At 33.0% G+C, this 23,605-nt stretch overlaps 1 protein-coding gene across 1 annotated transcript; it reads left to right on the forward strand.

Moving 5' to 3' along the window:
* Positions 1 to 29: 29 nt before the first annotated feature.
* Positions 30 to 22,731, forward strand: LOC128192513 (uncharacterized). The gene is made up of 7 exons (XM_052865249.1): positions 30 to 318; positions 1,053 to 1,195; positions 2,268 to 2,464; positions 2,920 to 3,084; positions 3,578 to 3,680; positions 7,615 to 7,932; positions 22,623 to 22,731. Exons 1-6 carry the CDS (start codon positions 281 to 283, stop codon positions 7,827 to 7,829), a joined length of 861 nt encoding a protein of 286 aa, XP_052721209.1. The 5' UTR covers positions 30 to 280; the 3' UTR covers positions 7,830 to 7,932; positions 22,623 to 22,731.
* Positions 22,732 to 23,605: the final 874 nt, after the last annotated feature.

The raw sequence follows: 23,605 nt of genomic DNA on the forward strand, positions 1-23,605 counted from the left end.
GGTTATACCAGTTAACTCCTTAGACATGTTAGAGACATTATTTCAGTATAAGATATTTTTAACTGTTTAAACTGTAAAAATAAATGTCCAAAACGTATTTAACAGAATGGCTACAAACTGACACAGGACAGACTGAGAGTACAAACTCACAGTGAAGATTCGTGCGAGTATCGCTTCATCAACATGTAACGTAACGTCACTGTTGGTCGAAACCGAAAGTAGAGATAAATCTTGGTTACTAAACACGTATGAATGTTTATAAATTTCAAGTTAAGAGGGTATGCAGTTGTTTTGTTATAGAAGGAAATTACATTCGAGGTAGGCCTAAATAAACACGAACATATGTGTCAATATAATCACAGACAATAGGAACGAATTCAACCGTGTTAGTTAATTTACGGTAAATATTTATCATATTGACAATTGGATAATTATGTTGAAGTAATCAAATGGTTTTGAGGCTCGTAACGATCGTTTGTTTATTCGAAGTGTACATCAGTGTATTTAATAATTAGGCATACCGCCCGGTATAATGCACTTATTTAATATCATTTATCGAGTGCCTCGATCTGATTGTTGTTAAGGCCAGTCCATTTGAGATCAAATTCTTTTCTGGCGTTGTTGCTCAAATCACTTTGCTTGTGTATATATGTACTGCATTGGGAGGGCATTTCTGTCCAATTCTGTGTTTCTTAGAACAAGACACATTTTTAAAAATTAGTATGTTTAACTTTAACTAGATTAGTAACAATTAGCGTCACAAGCAAAAAGGAAATCCCAGAACAACTGGTGAATGTAAAGGATATTAAGTAACAACCATTGCACAATCTCTTAAATTTTAAAACCAATATCACGTGAACCTTTTTCATGAAATAAATCTGGAGAAAGCCTTGTCTTTTGAAAGACTGACTGACATATACCGTTGATTCCAATGCCAATGATAAAAATTAATCCTATTTTCTGGAATTCCTGATGCGTTCAATAGGTTAATTAAGTTTATGATTTAATTAGTAAATAATTATGACATCTGTCTTTTTGTAATTTTTATCCAGATTTGTAATTCCCGGTTTCGTTTTGGTGGTATTCGTGATTGTAGTTTATTTTTGGCGATCTCATGATGCTTCAAATACATCCTTACTTGAGCCTAAAGATACCAAAGAAATATTAAACAATGATATTTTATTGGAACTGAAAGGTAAGTCTTTTGTTCAAACGATTGTATTCATAATGTTATACTACTCGAATTTTCAAATTTCTTGGATATGTATTCTTTATTGCATTACTTAAATCAAATACTTCTTCTTTTTAGATATGTACATGTTATAACGTTTATCAAATGCTTTGCGTTACATGATCCAATAATATTAAGCCATTTGGACTCATGATATTTTAATAAATAATATTACTGCAGCGCTTGTCTTAAAAAGAACAGCTCACAATATGTATAGACGTACATATTACACGATAATTTCGATTCCATCAATTTTCTTGTGACTTTGGCTCTTTTGAAACTAGAATTATTTCCATTTATTGAAAATAGACTAAACCGTTGCACAGAATTTCGCAACTTTATAATAAAGACAAAATGTGTAAATATGCATATTACTAGGGATTTCTAATTTTGTTTTTACTATTTATTGAATTATGTATATGTACTGAACAGTTTGTCAGTGCAGCTCCTTTTAATTAAACTGCTGCACAGAATTTCTTGAAAATTTGTAGATAATTCGGACATAATATGCATATGTGCATATTACTAGGAAATTCCGATTTTATCTTGATATATTCGTCGTTTGAACTTAGAATTTTCTCCATTTATTTGTTATTGTAATGAAGTGTTTGTCAGCGCAACTTCTCTTAAAGTGCTTTACAGAATTTGTCGATAGTAAGAACACAATGTTTAGATGTTCATTTTACCTGGAAAGGTTGGTTTCATAAGATTCTTTGCATTTTGACCATTTTTAACTTAGAATTTTGACCAGTACAGAATAGAATATAGCACTAAGACTGTTTGTCAACAAGAGCCACTCTTCTTAAACCCATAAATAAAATTTCACGAAACTTTGTAGTTGTTTAATTTGACGTGATGACTTGTCTTGGAGTTTTTGCCCCTTTATCAAATTACATATAGTTTGTGCTTTTAGTACTGTAACATATTTTGCTATTCATAATGTAGCCATGTCAAGGAATATGGGATAGGTTTTGTTATGATAGCGGTTTTAAGATATGCTTATTAAGCATATTTATTTATTTTTTATCTATTTCAGAAATCGAAAGACAGAATCGATTTGACAGAAACCTATATGTTTGGTTAATCAGCATCTTGATAGTGACTAACCTTTGTCTTTATACAACTATTGTAAAAGAAAAAGGGATCCCAAATACTGATATTTTAAAGCGTATACAGAAAATATGGAAAAGCGTTGGTCTTTTTTCTCAAACTGAAACAAAGAGGACAGCTCAGGTAATATTTTGATTTTATGATTCATTATTATACATGTATAACCATTGTTAACATCTGTATAAAACTCAAAAATATTGATGACACATCAATCTGTAGAAAAAAAATTACATTTTGTCGAAAATGACCTTTTTAGAGTTTTCATAATGAGACATGTAAAGAATAAGATTTTAACATGTATATATATGCAAAATAGTGATGGAAACTTATTGAAAACAGCGCCCACGTGGTTTTTCCGGATGAAAACTTATGAACACTTGATATTGTAACTTTTTATGCATAGTCAAAACTTGTGGTATTTTCATGTTGAAAAAAGTTCCTTACCAAAATACAATGTAAATAATTTACTATCACGTATCTTAAGACAGCAAATTAATAATATTTATTTTAAAGCTTGTGAAATGAAATGTATACATTGTATATAACTGTTTAGCAACGCATATTAATTTTATTTGTAGCATAGGTTGGAGAATTCCCTCTGTGTGGTGGGGTTTGAGGAGGGTGAGACACAGAGACATCATGTTGAGATGGCGAAGGATCTGGTCGGCCCTGACAAGAGACTTCAGATGAAGTCCGTGGTTGTAACGTCTCCAGATTCCCTAGTCAACATACCGCCATCTAAAGTACGCCTTACGCACACACTTAGTGACCAGTGGTCTCCGAATGTCAAATCAGAAATTCAAGAGAGTTGTTAAAGAATGTAATTCATAGCAAGACCAGGAATACCACGTGTGTTCTAAGTCAGAGAGTAAATGCATGCTTTTTAGACTGGTTTAGAATATACATGTGATTGACTATTTTGATTTCACGCATTTACTGTAACATATATGTATGTGTTGTTCATATATGTTTCTCTTTTTTCTGCTCGATTTGGAACATAAAGTTTTTTAAAAAAAGATTTAGTTTAGTGTTCAATTCTTAGTGTAAAACATGTATTAGAGACCTTTTCGTTGGATACTTATAGCATAGCCTTAATCAGGGCTGTGATTAAACTCTATCTTGACTTTGTGATACAATAAACAGGCATGGAATTTTATTCTATGGGTGATGAAGAAAACAGATTGTTTGTTTGATTTGAATATTTTTAAACACGTATTCGCTTTGTTTACATTACAGGTCCTTTTGATGTTTGTGGACTACAATGAGAGAAATTTGATATTAGAGGAGGCGGAAGACGGAATACGGAGACGAACTTTGGATGTACTGATGAAAAGTGGAGGTAATGCCCATACTAGATGACCATTTGTCAGTTTTTAAGGTTTGTAATGTCTTGACATGTTGGTTTTTGTGAATCTAATACATTTTGCTTTTATAGCACGTCTTGGTTCCGTTTTTACTTATGCTTTATAATAATATGTGTATCAATATATCAGATTTTAAATTTCACGACAGTATTTACTTTAATTTTTTGAAGTTTTTGTATGCATTTTATTTTTAAAATTAAGGTTACTAAGGTAAGTATTAATTTATATATTGGGGAAAATCTTGATAAGAATAAAAATGTAATGTAAGCATGCTATACAACTCCTAGATAATTACTTGTATGTAAACAAACTACTAACAAACATTTTGAATTAGGCCATAAAAAGATAAGTTATCCAAATTAGCAGTATTTGAATATGATTACCTACTTGTAGTTGTTTTTGTTACAAAAACGAGTTTAAAAGACACCGTAATTTTTTTTTTACATCCTCACAATGTCAGGGGTCCTGAGTCCACTCGTCTCTGTAAATATTCTCTTTTCTCAACTAAAACAGTTGTTAACCAATGGAACACATTTTCGAAATCTACATTATTTTTAACTTTCAAAACATTTAGTTTTATATTTGGCCTATCGGGGCTGTCTAATATTACACAAGAATGATCACGAAAACACAGATTCTTCATAATTTGGCGCCTGTGTGTGGGGCTAGCTGCAGCTGTCAGTGCCAGTAATGGTACCCCGATGCATAAAGATCGCATCTCTCTTATGTGCGCAAACCACTCTCTAAATGGTCCTTCTTGATCATGTTCTAGCCCCCTAAAAGTATACACCAACTTGTACTTTAAATTTGAAGAATAAACATACATACTGTTTGTTAAACAGAAATTTTTATTTTGTAAACAAAGCAATTTCAAAACGCATACTTAATTTATATTTTAAATTGGATTGCTTAATTTATATTTAATTACCATTGGATGATGGTGTGGGCCTCATCGACCACTATCAAATGGTGTTTTGATGTGAATATTGGACTTCTCAAGACACATCTCCATTTATCATCACCGACGAGATATTCAGGACTCCGAAATAAAAACTGAAAATAGCCGTTCGTTACAGCCTATCTATCCTTGTCATTTGATATATATTATCAAAACCGATTTGGTTTGACTTTTCCTATAGCGTCACGATCATTTCTGTCAGCTACGTCATGCATAAATTATACACGCCGCCGGTGTGAAAACTGTATGATTGGTTAACTCCTATTTTTAGGCCGAGTTATCAGTACACGCTTATGCAATGCCAGAGCTGAAGGATTTCTCAGAACAGTTTATTTCCCCCCAATATTATTCATTCAAAATCGACTATCCCGTATGTTTAAATTCTGTGCTAAAATCTCTCTCTTTCTCTCTCTCTCTCTCTCTGTGTGTGTAAACGGGCGTTAAACCATAGCCTCAAGCTACGGTCCAGAGTACGGCGTTATAAAAAATATAATATTTAAAAGTTGCACGTGCTAAGCGTTCATTTCATGTAAATACCGTAAATGTATAATGCACATGTATTACCTACTAAATAGCCAGTCAAAGTGAAAGGTATGAATTCCTCGATTTCTACACCTTTCGATCGGCTATCGACAGTCAATAAAAGTATTGAACGATGGTGTGAAAGAACGAGACGGAAGTGGAGAGTGCAAGGAGGTTTGTACATGTGCGTCTTCATTAGGCAAGTGTCCGATTCGTTTCTCTTCTGTTGCCCTATCACTTTCGGTGTAAATATATATACTAAAATATCCACAAACCATTTACATGTACTGCAGATTTCTTTATTTTACCTGTCTCTGAACCCCCGATCACCCGCTCCATACATGAACACTGGTTTGTTTACATACATGAAAAATACAGTTCTTGATCCGCTTTCCGAGTACGGTTAAAGGTTGTTTAATAGGAGAAAGTTTGGGGCGGGTAATGCTACAATTATTAACAGTAGTAAACTAAATGAAGAATTATTTAAATGGATTATTTTCACAAAAGGTGGTATGGTATGATGTAAATATTTTTAAAAAATAGTGTTATTTTTATACGCGGCAAATTGCCGTAAAGTTTTTTTGTACATGCAAGTATTGTATGCACTGTAGCTTTATATTTTCTAACCCAAAATTTATACACAGAGCTACAGCTATATATGTTATGTACTGTATGTATTGTTTTATCACAAGTGTACACTTTCGAAAAATAGCCCAATTTCGACAGTCACGAAGACCCATGTGAATTTTTCATTCTCTGATATGTTGTTGTTCTGTCCGTGCATAATTTAGTCTTAGTTAACCAGCAGCCAATCAGCGGTAAGCTGAATCCACCAATAAAAAAATGTGGTTAAGGTGCGGGTATTGTTTATGTATGACGTAGCTGAAAAAGTTGAACACGACGCGATCGGAAAAGTCAAACCAAATCAGTTCTAGTAATATCTGCACATTGTTCACCCTCTCTATTTGTTCAGACATAATGCTGCTAAGTGGAGCATTCACAGTCGTAACACCATTCTCTCCGAGAACAATTGGCGAGCTTTCGTACTCTGGAGATTTCCCACTCCCCGTCTTCATTCTTAAAAAAGTGTCTCTTCCTTTCTTGAGCGCATCTACCGCCGAAATTTGCTGTTCTGTCATCGATTGTACACTGAATTTTCTACAAACTCGGTTCACAACATCTAATTCCGCCATCTTGTCTGTATCGCCATGCAAAAGGTTAGTTGTAAGGCTTAATGTGACTGGTCGGAGGATATTGAGATGTGTTATAATCCCCGTACGATGTCGCCGCAGTCAGCCCGCAAAATTTCAATTAAGTTTGTCAGGGGTCCCACGGCCACGAGTGGACTCAGGACCCCTGACATTGTGAGGACGATTTTCTTATAGAACAACTTTAAACACCTTAACTAGTTTTCATTATAAAACTGCAACTAGATTTGTAAGACATTGGATAGTATACTATTTTGGTTTATAATGAATAACGAGTTAATGATCTTTTGTTTAATAATATCCTAATTATATTATCTTAACAATAAAACTGTACAGCTTTACCAATGTACAATACATTTCAGTTACATGAGCATACAACTAAACTGATCACAAATTATTCATTAATCCAAAAAATCAATAGTCATAGATTCATAAAATTTACATCTTTACTATTAGTAGTTTAAATGTTGCTTAAAATGATATACATTTAAAGCAAGAAGTAATATTGTTTTTAATTGAACAAAACATTAAATATTCATGAAAATATATTTTGACATAAAATTATTCAACATGAATAATTGTGTCAAAAAATAAAACAAAAAGGATGACCGTTATTATGAAATCAATTATAAAGTTATTGTGGATCAAAGTAGATATACATTGAACCCGACAATTAACCAAAGGAAAAATGCATGGTTAGATGTACGAGTTTGACACTCGACCCACTTCTGAAAAGTGTGCTTCTTGGTTGTAAAGTGATTTTCTTACAACTATAAATGTAATAGTTCCAGTCCGAAGTTCCTTATGATGCCTCCTCAAAGCCTGTACTAGTATTGGAATGCATGTTCAAGAAAGATGTATATGTAAAGACAATTTAAAATTACAGTTTGTAGAATATTTAGGAGACACCATTAAAAAGTTGAATTTTAAAAAAATAGGATGTACATGCATTTGAGACTCTTCCTGGTGTATAAATACTTTAGGTCTTACGTCTTTTATTAGACAAGTAAGGACTTTGTTGCGTCAGAAAATTTAGTCCTTTTGTTGATTACGAAAGCTTAAGACATGATAAATGGTAGCCACATCAGTTCTAAAAACAAACAACTATTTTTTGTTTAATATTTTATATTTTACCAATATTTCCATTCATCCAATTTTGTTTCTATTGAAAAAAAACTAAAGCCACATTTTTGTTTTTGTTTTGCTGAATCATACATGTAGCTGAAGTGATCGTGGTTTACTGCTGGGAGCTATCCTCGAAGAATTTAGAGGAGGGATATCTGTATGCCCCTAAACTAGGTTCCGTCAGCAAAGTTCCCAGACTAATTGAGCTCAGTAGGAAGAACTCTGTCTACAGTATTTACAAACACTTCAACCAGCACCAAAAGTCCGCCTATCAAAGGAAACTAAAAGAGCTTGAAGACTTCATCAAATGATTTCTTGTACCTAATATAATGTGAGGAAGTTATTTCACATTATTTTTTCTGGTTTTTATCTTTGAATTCAATTTTTATCAACAGCAAATTTGAGATTTCTAAGAGACTAGATGATAACCCGCGCAAGCGCGGGAATTTGCACTTTATATTGTTGTTAAATAGATGTAAATTTTACTGAACATTAATTAAACCAAATATATCGTTATTCAATTGAATTATTATCAGAAAGAAATTTTAGGAATAATTTCCTTCTTGAAATAATGAAATATTTAAAATTATGAAAATTAGATATGGGGCCCTTTTCCAATTTAATAATAATCTACCGATTTCTATCATCCCCAAAACTGTTTCTGAAGTGTATTATTATAATTTACTCTTTAAAAAAATGAATAGGGGATATCACCTGTTCAAATGTATGAAGTTACATTTTGATTTGATTTGGGAATTTATGTATATCTAGATCAAAAGCTGAATAAGTGATATCACTTTTTTGAAAAGATGAGTTCACTTTATAACTTTAGTCTTAGTTACAGTAAATAACAAACACAGCTCCTCATTGGAGATACATAAAAGTGTGAAAATTGCATTATTTGTGGGAACAGTTATTATTTTACATTCAGTTTGAATAGGTGATATCAATAATGTAATAATTTGGCTGATCAATATCTTAAACATTAAAAGGGCTGGATGGTCATGGCCATTTAAAGACTATATTAACCTTCTTAAAATGAAGAGGTCAGTATAAAGATATATAGAGAAATCTAAAAATTGGAAGTAAAAATATTTCAATTCTTCCTTACTAAATTATTGTTTTGGCCAAAAATATCATATATGAAATTTTAAGGTTGATCTGATGGTTAGTTTGTTGACCATCCAGTCTGCTGAAAACAACTTTAAAGAAATAATTGCAACATCTCATTTCAATAAACGAATGAAAACATTTATTTTACAAATAAATGAAATGAAGAGCACACTTAAATATCCAAGGCTTCCGCATTACCTGATTATGCTACACTTAATTAATGCATTAGATCCACTGACAACAATTGTATTTTATAAGGGCATAACTTCCTATTAATAACATCAGAAATTCCTGCACATCTATACTTTTGTCTTCAACAAAATAGTGAAAAAGTGCCAAAAATTATCGAATTTCATTCAGCAATTTAAGAGGAGTTGAACTGACTGTTTATTATTGTATTGTTTATATGGTAATAATTCTAAGCTAGAAAGAACCAAAATTCCCAGAAAAATAACCGATTTGGAATTTTCTGGTTATACGCACATCTACACAATGTGTCTTAAATACCTACAAAGTTTAACAAAATTCCATACAGTAGTGAGGCGTTACACTTATGAAATGTTTATTACAATATTCAATATATAGCTAAACTTTTAAGCTAAAAAGGGTGTAAACTTTCATGAAAATAAAGGAATCTGAATTTTCTGGTAGTATTCATATCTAGACATTGTGTACTAAATATATGTACCGACAAAGTTTCTAAATACCATGCAGCAATTTTAAAGAAGTTGACCTTAAATAAAAACAGTACTGACAGATTGATTGACCGATAGACTAACGGATGGACGGGTCAAAAACACAAAAAGATTATACCAATTTGTTGCATGGGGAACATAATAAAGACCTAAATAAGAACATCTTTGTATACAACATTGTCTGTGTAATAACTATTGAGATATTGTAGACCAGGCAATACAGAAACTGAGTCAAAAGATTTCACTCGAGATAAAGCTACGTAAAGTTGTCCATGAGTAAAAATTGGTTGCGTCAAGTCTATTCCCACGTATTCTAAAGTCTGGCCCTGACACTTATTGATTGTCATTGCAAATGCTGGTCTAACTGGAAACTGTCTACGTTGAAGTTGAAAGGGAAGACCTGAATCTGATGGTGTTAAGGTAATTCGTGGCAAGAACACCAGTTTTCCTGAATGTTTTCCAGTCATAATTTTTGCCTCTATGATACGACGGCCAAGATTAATAACAGCTAGTTTGGTTCCATTTAGAAGTCCTTCTTTTGGATTTAAATTCCGTATGAGTATTATAGGTGAATACTTTTTTAAGAACAAAGAATGGGGGGGCAAACCAGAGGGAGTCAAGGAATTCAGAAATTCTGTTGGATATATGGATGTTTGTGAAGGGTCTTGAACACTGTCTGCACTTAAATAAATTTCACAGCTGTCTGATTTAAAGTCCTCCATAATTTTTTGGTTGATAAAGTCTACTCTTTCATTGGTTGCTGCCAAAATAGCTCTGTTGCATATTTGTTGATCAAAGGATTTTTTACACAAATGTGGGTAAACATGCTTTATCAAATTCTCTAAACCGGTTTCATCAGGTGTGATACAAATCTCAGTAGGGAGTTTGATTTTTGAAATCCCAAGCTTTGTGTGATATTCCTCTGTGCCATTTCCAATGTTAAGGAGGAAATTTTCGAAAAGAGTATCGGCATTTGATACACCTTCAGCGGTATTTAATGTGTGTACTCGCATATTTATTGTCAAATGTAATTTACACACATGGCTCCATAGAAATGAATGTTGAAGGCTGCTGAACATCACATCTGCTTGTGAACCATGGCGGATAACCGGTAAAACTTGTCTGAAGTCACCTCCAAGTAGAACAATTTTTCCTCCAAATGGATTTTCATTTTTCATTATGTCAGAGAATGTTCTATGAACACATTCGAACACGTATCTGTGCATCATTGGGGCCTCATCCCAAATTATGATTGAAGCATTCCGAATTAATTCTGCTAAAGAACTCTGTATTGATATATTGCATGTACTTGTTTCAAGTATTGGTATTGGTATTTTAAATCGTGAATGTGCTGTTCTACCACCTTCCAAAAGCTCTGCTGCAATTCCCGATGATGCTACTGCTAAAGCAATATTACCAATAGATCGTATTTTTGCTAAAATTGTGTTGTAAACAAATGTCTTTCCAGTACCTCCTGGACCATCCAGAAAGAAAAGCGTGGCTTTGGGTGTGGGTGAAAAAACAGCTTCAATTACTGTATTGTAAACTTTAAACTGATCCTTATTCATTTTTTTTTCATGTTCCAAAAATATGTTGCATAAGTCCTGTGCACAGTAAGATAATTCTTCTTCTATAATATTTGGTACTGGTATATGTATGTTGGTAGTGACTGTAGCAAACAATTCTGCCATCTCAGGAAAACTTTGTAATGTCTTTCCGTGTGCCTTTAACTGATCATCAATCAGAAGCAATGTTCTGTACAGTGTACCTTCATCAGAGTGGTTGATATTTTCTTTACTTGTTCGTAAGTCTTCAGAAAGTTGGGAGTAGAACTGGTTCCATAATTTCACGGGTTCAGCTGGTTCACAAAACAGTAATATCGTTGCAAAAAGTAAACGCAACTGACTGGGAGATCCAGATGCTGCTGCTTCACTCATACATTCAATCCATTCCTCATCATTTTGAAGAAATCCTCTTTTCATGGCTGTTTCTTTAAATGTGTTACAAACTGTACCATCTTCTAAAGTAAGTAAATCTTGAAAAGATTTGCAGCCGGGACTGTGATGAAGTATAAGTCGAAGAAAAAATCTTTCTCCTTCAGCAGGATTGGCAAGATACAATCGTCCAATAGTCTTTCCTAATTTTCTCTTTTTCCAAGTACATGTTGAAGCATTCCATGTGAAGTGCTCTGGGAATAGGTGATAAGGAATATTTCTTGCTTCTGGGATTTCAATGTTTGCTTTAAACCATGAAGTCAAAGTTGTGTCTTTAAAATTTTGAAGGGCTTCTTCTGCTTTTCCTTCTTTGTAGACCACATTATGTTGTCCAGGTAGGTGTACTGCGAGTCTTTGAACAGCAGGTGATCTGTCATGAAGATCGTAATGAAAAATTCGCCAGCATGCCTCTGAAGCAGACACATATCTTGCATCAACATAACGCTGTATTTCATTGTTTTCATCACACTGAATGCTAGCCATAACTCTATCATGTCCTTTATAAACATATTTGTACAGATATTTTACAGCAGTTACACTTGAACATATCTCTACATTTATATGAGCAGAGTACTTGGAACAAAGGTAAGGATTATATGGAACAATCCAACGGTTATCAAGTAGAACACCATTCTTCTGAACTGATAAACCATTTTCTGGTCTTCTGTATTTTGGATATCCATCTGCTAACTGCACAGTTTTTTCACAAAATTCTTTTGGATATTGTTTAGAACACTTTCCATCTTCCATGCATGGAGATTTTGGGTTTGGAGGTCCACAGGGACCGTGAATCATATGTTGAGTAATAATTTTGTACAATTCTGGTGTGGTGGTTTGAGACGGAATTTCTGCTGTGACATACATATCATAATCATCAGACGACTTGGGTTTACATGTAGGATGCAATATCAAAAGTATATGTGCATGGGGTAGTCCTCTTTTTTGAAATTCAATGGTATATACAAATGCAATAACTTTGCCAAATACGTTTTTTACTGTTATGTCTTTTAAAAGTTCCTTTAACTTCAAATGAAATACACGTGCGACTAAGTCCGGACGATCAGTAGTTGTTTGGCCTGACAACAGGTTTCTTTCAATGTCTGGCCATTTTGGATTACATGTAAAGGTTATAAACAGGTCTGGCTTTCCGAATCTTCTTACAATAGCCATTGCGTCTTGATACATTTGATGCATGTGTCTTGGACTGCCAATAAATGATGATGGTAAGATAATTTTTTTCCCAGTATGTTTACCGTCTGTATCACCTGCTTGTACAGCATCAGCAAGTCCTTGGTAAAGTTCAGAACGTAGTTCTTTTTGATGAAATAAACAATAGTTTAAACGCTGTTGCTCCAGTTTTGCATACTGATCTACAACATACTGATGAAAGAGTCTTCCAGCTCTCAAAATTGTGTTGAAATTATTTCTTTGCATCATGTGATAAGCATAAAAATTCATTATTGAAGTTTGCTTATTACTGTTTTTGTGTTGAATTCCAATTGTCCACCCTGAATCACCATAAGGAAATAAAAGAACATAGTGTAATGGATCATAATGTTGATTTGTCTCATTGATATGAAGGAGTTTTTGACCATTAGGGTGATATGATGCACGCTTGTATAACACAATGTCTCTGTTAGTTGGTTGATATTCAGATGAACCTGGAATAATAACCGATAGTTCCGATACAGTAGGCAAATTGTAACGTCTTGGGTCTTTAGAAGTGTCTGCCTTCAAAATGAGCTTCATATTCACAGTTCTATTCTGGTTTAAAAATAGTTCAGTTGTATGTTTGAAACATTTTGCAAATGGATTGTTGTGATGCAACATATTCTGTAACAGTTCAAGAATATTTCTGTTTAAATCAGAGTTCCAGCGTATTCTGTTGTTTGTTTCATTTTCTGTATCATATATGTATATTTGTGAAAATTTTGGTTGTTCTCCTACTTCTGGAAAAACATGTCCTATTCTATGGTAAACTGAGCCATGGATTCGAAATGTATATGGACCTTTTGATGGCAAAACATCTTCATTAACTCCTAGGGATGCGAAAGCTAAACTTGAATTGTAAGCTCTTATGTTATGACGAAATTCTTTTCCCTCATCATTTTCATTTGTTAACAAATTTTGCAGTATTAAAGGTGGGTCACTGATTGTTGGTAACAAAATTTTTCCTTCTGAGCAACATGTTGAGAAAACTGCAGAATGTCCAAGCGTACCAATATGATTTTCTTCTTTCCACATGAAAGAGCCACAATTGAAACATGGATTATTCATTTGTCCCAAATCATGTTTTGTAGGTAAAGTTTGTAATGATACATAATTGTCAAGGGAACCAATGGCTTTAAAAGTTAAATTTTTCGGGGTTTCGACATGTTTATTTCTATTGAATCCACAACCTGTTTTTCTTTTTGGCATTATTTATACCTTAAAAAATGAAAGTATAATGAGCAGTCCTTGCTGTGAAACATTGGAAAATTAGAATGTCTCTTTAGAGAGGAACTTTAACCAAATGAGTTGTATCTTATTGGTTCTCTTCTCCTTTTTCCATTTTTTCATCAGGAAAATCCAGGTAACCAAATGACAAATCTGTTATTCTCTTCTCCTTTTCATTGCGATCTTGAAGAAGTTTCTGGTAATCACTTCTGAGTTTCTTTAATTCACTTTCATTTGTACCAACATCTCTTTTGATCTTTTCCAGTTCACTCAAATGTTGTTTGAATTCAACTTCAATTCTATTTTGTATTTCTTTAACTTCAGTAACCACATCCGAAAATGAAGAGTGCTCTATCCAGAACTGGATTCCCATAGTACTTTTAATAAGATCATGTTGAAGTTTCTGAAGTTTTAAAATCACCTTTTGGATTAGGCAGTGATTTGGAATAATCTGAAAAAAGAAAAAAGAAAGCAAACTTTAAATAAATACAACATTATTTTGCTGTATCTTATGTAAATATCATATTGATATTTATGTTTTTAAAACAAAAGATGTACCAAATAAATAGATTAAGCCAAAAAACCCAAAAATCTGGGATGTTTCCTTTAAAATTCTTAGAAAAATTAATGTTAGGTAGATAGGTAGGTTTCTTTATCTTTAGGCTAATGATAACAGTGAGATTTCACTCATGTTTCAGTACATGTATCACAATTGATTTGCAATCTTCATTGGATTAATGGTAAGAAATAATTGTGTGGCAAGATTAGGGTAACTCCATATTTGCACAATTCTCTGATATAGAAACACATTGCCAGTTTCAATTTGACTAAATTAAATTTAATGAATAATTAGATGAAAGAAAAAATTGAGCAAGCTCTCATAAGCCACTTGCCCCCACATTTCTTGACAGTGTTAGCATACACATGATGAATGGCAGTGTATATGCATTGAATACATGCATGACATTGTATACAAATTAAATAATTCAAATTTAGAAGGAGAGAACTCTCAGTAAATCCTGCATTATGCATATTTACACATTTTCTCTTTAAGGTAAGGTTTGCGGTTTTTATTTTATTCCAAAATTTATTTTACAAAAACGAAGTTCGCATTTATTATTGGAAAGATCACTTAATAGACGATTTCGCCTAAATATGGCACTTTTGCAAACATCGGACATTTTCAGTATTGTACAATATTTAGTCAAAATATATTCAAAGAAACGTAAATTACACAATTACCATACTAAAAGAGTCTTAGTTATCTTACACGACATCATTAAAATATTCAGGTTTTGTTAGTGATAAAAAATTTGGATATTTGACTATTTGAACGACTCTAATACTTGACCAAAGAAATCTGATTAAAATTATGTTTTACAGGTATTGTACACGTTTACATTGAATTCATTTTGGTTTAACGTGGTCTTCATACTGAAATTATACAAATATTTCAATTAGTGACTTTTCTTATACAATCATGTATATAACCATATATATATTGAAGACATCCTATGAAAGTATTAGATGCGTGGCCTAGTGGTGACGCAGAGGTCTTTTGATTTTGACGTCACTGGATTGATTCTACCAAGTAGTAAATATTTTTTCACTTATGGAAGTATAAAAAGGATAGAGAGTCTAAATTACATGTATCTAAGGCCTAAATTAAAAATTGATTTGTTTGATGTACTCTGACCGACCCATTAAAATTGGCCCGACTCAATCGTTTTTTAATCACTAATCGAAGTTCAATATTTTTTTTTGGAAAAAAAAAAATATCGATCGTTTAGGTTTCGTATGTTATATCCCGAAGATGCTTTAATCCATAAAAATATCGCTTGTAACTTGCAAACATCTATATAACATCGATGAAAAAAGATCATGGATGAAGCCATGCTTTGCTCATTGACAATACAGTTTCAACCGCGTGCCGTGTACTGGATATTTGTAGAAAACTGGCTGTCTGACATTTTAGATATTAAATAGCATTTTAAGAATAAGATCATTAAAGCATACTCAATTCTAAGCTTTGTTTGTAAATCATCTTGAAATTTGTTTTTCTGACGCATGTTTTTTCCCCAGGGATGCATGTATATATTCTAACTTAGTATATACGTCCCTAGTTTACCATAGTTCGCAGAATTTAATATGCACTTTTTTCTAGAAATTTTCTTTGTGAGAAAGGGTTGCGTACTATACACCTTAATGGAATTTTTATGTTTTTTTAAACGGGTAGAACATTGGCTATCGTTAAGTCAGTATATAGCCTGTTTTCTGTTTGTTTACCGCTTTTTTAAAACAATAAAAAAAAAAAAAAGTGTTTGGGTGAATTTGGTAGAAAATGTATTGCTCATAGTCCATTGACAAAAAGATTGTATTAAAATGGCCGTTTAAAATTACTATAAACTGTTTATTTAGCAACCTGAGCTGTACATTTGCCATCTCTGTGTACGCCGCCATTAAAGTTGTTATTAATAGATCTGTGCAATAGATCCCGATTGCGGGCCTGATTGAGTAAGTCTACCCTTGTTTTTGTTTTTTAAATTAAGACGCAATCTTAAGGACCTGATTATATAATTACTATTATTTAAATTAAAACAACTCATCTTGAAGATTCATTTCACCTTTATTATCAATACCTCTGCGGTCCTATTGAAGCCATTGTTGTACAAACGTGCGCTTACCACTAATTCATGCTGATTATCTTGGACATAGAATGTACCCACGGGGCAAAGAAATGTATCATCTTTAGTGAATACCCTGTTGTCTGTGATCAGTAACCCCTTCAAGTTCTTTGAAGATTACCGCTATGCAGGAAGTCAAGACTTTTAAAAAATCTGCGGCAGAAACATTACACCGTGAATGTAAAATTTCCAGTACAAAACATTTCCTCGTACACTTTTCCCTGAATAACCATGACATTTTAGTCAAAAGTCTTGGTGCCTATTATACACCCGAACTATGTTTTTCTCTCTCTCTCGAATTTTCAGGCCCAAAGTGGGAGGTGTGTATACACAACTGTGTTTTATATTCGGCAATTAAATCACGGAATAGAAAATAATATGTCAGATTAAAAAAAACAACCTACCTACCGACCAACTTTTGAAAATGTGGGTCGGAGTACATCAAACAGAAAATTTTGTAATGATGGCCTAATCTTCTGGATTTTTTTTCAAATTATATTGTTTAATTCAATCTGAGTATGAGCACACTCAGTATAAACAGATCTCTTTAGTAACACTATACATGTACTCTATTTACACTTAGATTCATTGTGTTTTCCTTGAACTTATTACGGTTCAGAATATCAACTGACATTATATATGTACACAGAGTTTTCCTAATTTATGACAAATCGATTGTTACAGATAGAGGTGTAACGATACGGTGATATATCGATCGTATTGATTGCGAGGGCCCCATTACGCATATTGTATCGTCACATGTGTATCGTGATACACTGTATGAGTTAATTGTTATTGACTTGCAAAATAGTTACATAGTTTACATAACATGAAGACATTAAGAAATTTCAATTAAAGTGAGAAAAATTTGTTCTTTTTGTTTTAATCAATTGAATTTTATATCTCTTGTCATTTGTTGATTTTGTAAATAGTTGACATATTTTCTTCATGCAATACTATATTTCTTATAGAGGTAGGCAACCATAGATACCAGTTTATCTATAGTTGACAACTATATCGTGATACATGATGTATCACATTAATATATCTTGATACGTATCGTATCGTGAGGTAGCTGGCGATACTGAAGCCTAGTTACAGACCCCATTATAAAATCAGTATCTAAGATTCGAAAATCATATGTACCTGAAGCTATTTTTAGTAATAGGTACTTTCCGTCCAAACACAGGTGTGGGCGAAATAATGCGAAAAGGTGCTATACCTCTTTTTTAGTATTTCCCCAAAACATAATTTTTCATATCTTCTTAATTATTACTCTGTCGACAAATCATCTGAAAAAGCTGCTTGATGTTATAAGAAAATGTATTTTAATAAATGTGACATAAAAAAATTGAATAAAAATCATTGCAAATAAACACAAAAAAATCTAATATTTATTTGGTACAGGTCCATAGTGAACCCTCTAACCCACTGTGCTACGCTGTAAGATGACAGTTATGGGAAAGAAACTATTTCTGAAATTATACTTGATTTTATTATTTATTTCGATAAATAATATGACACAACATGAAGATGTCCCATGCCACCTTACATGTAAATAATGAATTTTCCAATTATCAAATTAAATCTATTCATTTAACAAATTTTTCAAAAGAGTGGTCCCCATACAATTCGCCTCAGTTTAAATCAGCCAGTATCGGAATTACATGCTTCCAGATTTACTTTTTTGCGTACTGCGTCATCAAATTTTTCAGTGTCTTTGTTTGCGATAACGCTAAAAATCGATTTTGTAATGTACAGTCCGATAAATTCAAAAGACTAATAGTTGGGGAAGGAAGCTGGGTTTGCATAATTGATATTCTATATATATATATATCTCTGTGAATATTTTCTATGCAAAATTGCAGTGAATTAACATGCTATTCTATCTAACCATGAAATGATTTCCATGCTATCTGCCCATGGTGTATAGTCATCGAGATTATTCATCAGCGGCATTCGATTTCCCTTGTTTTTTAAACTCTGAATGCCTCATAGCCAGTAAAAACATACATAATATTTTATCAAACAAAGAAAATTTTTCTGAGATGTTGAATCCTTGGTAGTTGTACTGAAAAGTAACCTTAAAATATAAATTCAACTCGTATTGAGTGCATGAATTAAGGTATGCATCAAGTTGTAGCCTCCAACATTACATCCAGAAGTAAATAAGCAAGTATTGCAAGAAAGTTAACCATGTGTTGTCATTTTAATCACTTTCAATTCTACAAATAAACAGTCTGTTTTCTTAACAGAGCTATCACCACATGATCAACTCCTGGGTATATGTATGGTTTGCGCATGTGCAGTAATATATATAACAGTAGGACACAGAGAAACTTTCTACAATGATCTTTGATTTTTGAAACATTTGTGCTTGGATTTCAGACTGTTTTATTTAGCATTTTATTAGATATTCCGTACCAGTGCCGTGGTTGTCATATTTTCTTTAACACATACGCTTTACTACAAATCTTCCATCCAGTTTAACGTGTTCAGGTGAAATAGAATATCTCAATGCAATGAAGAATAAATAGTGTTTCTTGATGTGTAGCCAGTGATTTTCTAATAGAGGAACATGGCTTAATTTCAAATTGGAAAAAAAAATAATCAAAGTGCCGGTCAAATGGGAAATTGAATCAGAAATTAAAATGTGAAGTAAATTAAATGATTTGTTACAAATGCAAATTGTATCTTAGTGTTCTTTTCTTTTACCTTTCAAAATAATAAACAGGCAATTCTGGGGGAAGTAGACCAAAAAATTATAAGAAGTTTAGGTTAATTTGGGAAAAAATAATAAAGTGATATCTTGCAAGGCGAAACTTCAAGGGACAAAATTCAGACCTATAAATTGGCTGTAGATAAATCACTGGTAGCGATATAGGCATAACAATAAAAATGACAACTATACATGTAAAGTCAGTTCAACCATATTTTTGACAATATACAGCATAGCTAAGCATAGAATTTAAGTCTCGTACGAAAGCATTGAAATATGATACCATAGGATTGGAATCTTACAGCATATATCATTAGATTCTCATTCGTCAGAGGCTCATAGCACACCATTATTACCATAACATAGCATACAACATTTCATCTCGGTTTTTTTTACTGATATTTTAAGAACAAAATGTTTAAATTCAGATTGTTGGTCAACTTTGGTTTTTTAATATTTCATATGTTTGCAACTCTCCTGTAGGTGTGGATTGTGGAAGTGGGTTTGTTTAATTATGTCATAGCAAAGCATAGCATACGTACTACTGTAGATTCCTTTTTTTACGGGAGTACTTAATTCTGTGATTCAACGGTTTTCCATCAAATTGCGAGAACATAAAATCGCAAATGCTGAAATATTATCATAGTTTCATGTAGTTTACATGTTTGAAAATTAAAAGTGAGATTTTAAAATTCGCGAGACAGGTTTCTCACGAATTTACGCAGATATTAATTCCTCACGTTTAATTAGGAATTCATAGTACAATGTATATCATTTGGCCTTTTATTTCATTTTCTCATAGCATAGCATTTAAATCTCATATCATTGCATTAAAATCTCATAGCGTATATCAATGAATTGCATACCATTGTATAGCATACAGTTGTAAAATGTATGCATGTAATGCATCACTGTAAATGGCGGTGTGTATATATGTCATCTTGACAATTCAAGTCAATGTCATTGTGTATAGGTACTATCAGTTACAGTCATTGTAGCATTGTACAGGTTCAGTGCGATCTCTGCATTAAAATTTATACTAGCTCTTGAATAAGTTATTTTACTTTATTAAGGTATACTGGCAAATGATCGATATTCTCACCAAGGACAATTTCTTGCCAGTTCTTTTTTATGTCATTTTAAGAACATATAAAATTGTTTACAAAAAATGATGTAACAATGCACTGGGAAGAAATGGTACTTGGCAAGAACTGGTCACACACCAGTACAGAATACTTATAAATAAAGGTTTGTATATTAATGCATCTTTTACAAAAAAATTCATGAGAATAATTTTTAAAAATTGGCATAACACTCATATCTGCAACAGGGATTGTTAAAAAGGCAATTATAATTACCAATCAATTATGCTATACATTTCTTGTTTACCATTATTTGCTTCCTTTCATAAGTGTGTGGTCATGAAAAAAATTGCCCTAAACCTTTTAAACTTTGTTATCTCTACATGCATTGCATGCGCGGATCCAGAAAATTTTTCCAGGGGGGTCCGAAGAATAATTGTGTTTGCCAGGGGGGGTCCGAGGCATATTTTCGCGATAATTTTACTATGTAAATTTAATAAATTTTCATTTTCCAGGGGGGGTTGGGACCCCCCCCCCGACCCCCCCTCTAGATCCGCGCATGCATTGTTTACCAAGCACTTCAAATTTAATTGAAACTAACGCTGCACTCACTGAAGGCCGGCTTCCAGGCATGTAGCATCATGGGGAGCCCCCCCCACACACACACTTTCTTGCAGCAAACATTTTTTCTTAAATCTACATTGAATTAACATGGAGTTGACCTCCACCCCCCACATTTTTGGGAGCATGGAAAAAATTGAAACGAAAATAAGGTAATTAAAAGTGAAGTTGAAGGCATACCACGCTACAAAACGATGCTGATGCTAAATACTACGCTTGTTTTAGGTTTTTTCTTCTTTTTCTTTGTAAAGATTCTATGGATGATTCTTCCCCCACTTTTTCAAAACGATGCTGATGCTACGTGTCTGATTTTTAACATGTTAAAGTTATGTGTAGTTAAATAGATTGTACTGGATCTGGTGTAAGCATAGGATATTCGGAAATTTCTTCAGTGGATAAATCGTCAAAATATTCTCGGCTATAGCTTTATACCGAGCGCAGCGAGAGGCGGGCGAAGCCCGCCTCGCGAAGCGAGGATTAATGGTAACACGTATATATAAGAAAATCAGTGAAAAATGAAAGTTGAATCAGGGGTACTAAGGCCAAAAAAATTTTCTTCCAGCCCTGGGCGCCGCCATATTGGAAGCCATTTTGTTTTTTAAAAGTTAGTTCGATCACTGATTGACTGTTACTTATCGATGTTTATTGCAGCTAAACTCAATTAAGATTTTCCAGTGTTTCAATAGAAGGTAATTTGAATCAAAAGAAATAAAAGAGGACAACAGATAAGTTTTAATAGTGCTTCAATCAAGAAACACGACTAGTTTTATGTATGTCTTATCAAATTATCAGATGGAAAATAAAAACATTAACATCAATAACTGATCTTTTAGATACTGAATAAAGTATTCAATTTTATTATCGCGGCATTTATATGAAATAAATTGATAAACAATGAAATAAGAAATAAAAAAAAGTTCGGAATAACGTAACTCTTCGGCTATTTCCGAAGACAAGACGTGTACGTTTTACGTCTGTAACATGACGTCATAATGTAGACTGAGCACGCGACGTTTGGTTTAACTAGCCTTGGCTGATGATTTGAGTAGGCAACCAGGCGGATCCTACTGTGTGCGTTTCAAATGAATTTTTTTCAACAAAAATCAATCTGCACTGTGTTAACTCTGCGCTCGGTCCAACGGTCACACCGTTTACATATTACATAATACGATAAACAGGCGTTATTTATAAACTTACAAATATTAAAACTATATCTTTGAATACTTACACACACTTGTTGGGTTTCAGCAGCAGATGCAGATGACTGAGATGCTCGACGCACATGGTCATTGTGGTGTTCCGCCATTTTATAATCTCGTTTTGACCATCGTCTGGAACGTTCTTTCCATAAAAACTAAAATTGCGGATTCAAGAAACGAATCGGCGCATTTTATTTTTTCAACATGTGTCGAATCCTTATTTTTATATTTGCTCAAAATAAATTTCCGTTAAATGTATTCACTCTTCACACGATTATTTATTATTATATCATTGCAAGTATCTATTTTGTTAAAAACTCCGAGTGACTTAGATCCGCCAAAGCGTGTCCACCACCTTACTCTCATTTTTGCTATTTTGGGCTTGTTTATCGAAAATGAAAGTAGGTTTTTAATTAATTTCACAATAATTACTTCTCATTTAAAATTCTATTATAGCCTACGGACATCATCTCACTCGTGTTGAAATACCAGAGGTGTAAGCAGTTACTCTGGTGCATGCATTTCGTAGCTTATTTGCAAAATGCCTTAATTTATAAGTATAGATATTATTTTTGGTATGTGTTAGGCACACATTCTTTTTATAAATATTGAGTATTACGTCATGCATATTATAAAATGCTTGTTTGGTACTAATAAAGAATTACTTATACTTTTGCTGTTTTATGTATTTGAAATATTTGATGTATTTTTGTATATATTGATGTATATCGCAAAACAATGAGTTCCTTTTTTACAACTTAACCGTAACCAATACGATTGTTTGAAGATGTCCTCATAAGAAAGCTAGCCCCCGGAAGCTCCTGGGTTTTCGTGTATTTTGAAGGTAAAACCAGGCTCAAAATAGTGGTATTTTTTTAGTTATGTACCTGGTACACTTCACACAAAAGCCTATAACATATATATAACAATTTGACACATATTGTTACTTATACCTAATACATGTATTTGATTAAAAACAAAATATTTTAGGCATTTATGAACTCCCAAAATTAACCAGGTTATCAAAGTTACAACATTCTAATGACGTTACGGTATCCGACCCCTATTAGCTGTTAGAAATATCTGATGCATAAAATCTTCAATATTCTTATATTGAAATAGTCTATTTACCTAGAAAAAAATTCAAAAAATATACAGTAATTAATAAATGATTGCACATAGATTATGGTTTTAAATACAATTATATATTTACCTTCGACAAGCTTTTAAATATTCAGAAATGTTTGCTTGCATCGCAATAGGGAAATGACAGCAGCAGTCTACACTTGAAACAAAACTGCTGAGATTTCCAGTCGATTCTTGGTCGAAGCCCCAAGATCAGGCCCCTGGGGAATTTGATGCATCCACCATAATGAAATGACCAACACTGCTTGTTTTAAACACAGTTAAATTGGTTTGTTATCAGAACCTGTCAACAGACATTAGGATCAGAATGAGATAGAGCAGCACAATTACAGTCAGCATAGCACAGCTAGTGTATCAATGAGGTGTAACATTGAGTCAGGCATAATTATAAATAAAGT

This window comes from Crassostrea angulata, chromosome 7 (genome assembly GCF_025612915.1).
Source record: "Crassostrea angulata isolate pt1a10 chromosome 7, ASM2561291v2, whole genome shotgun sequence".
Lineage (NCBI taxonomy): Eukaryota > Metazoa > Mollusca > Bivalvia > Ostreida > Ostreidae > Magallana > Magallana angulata.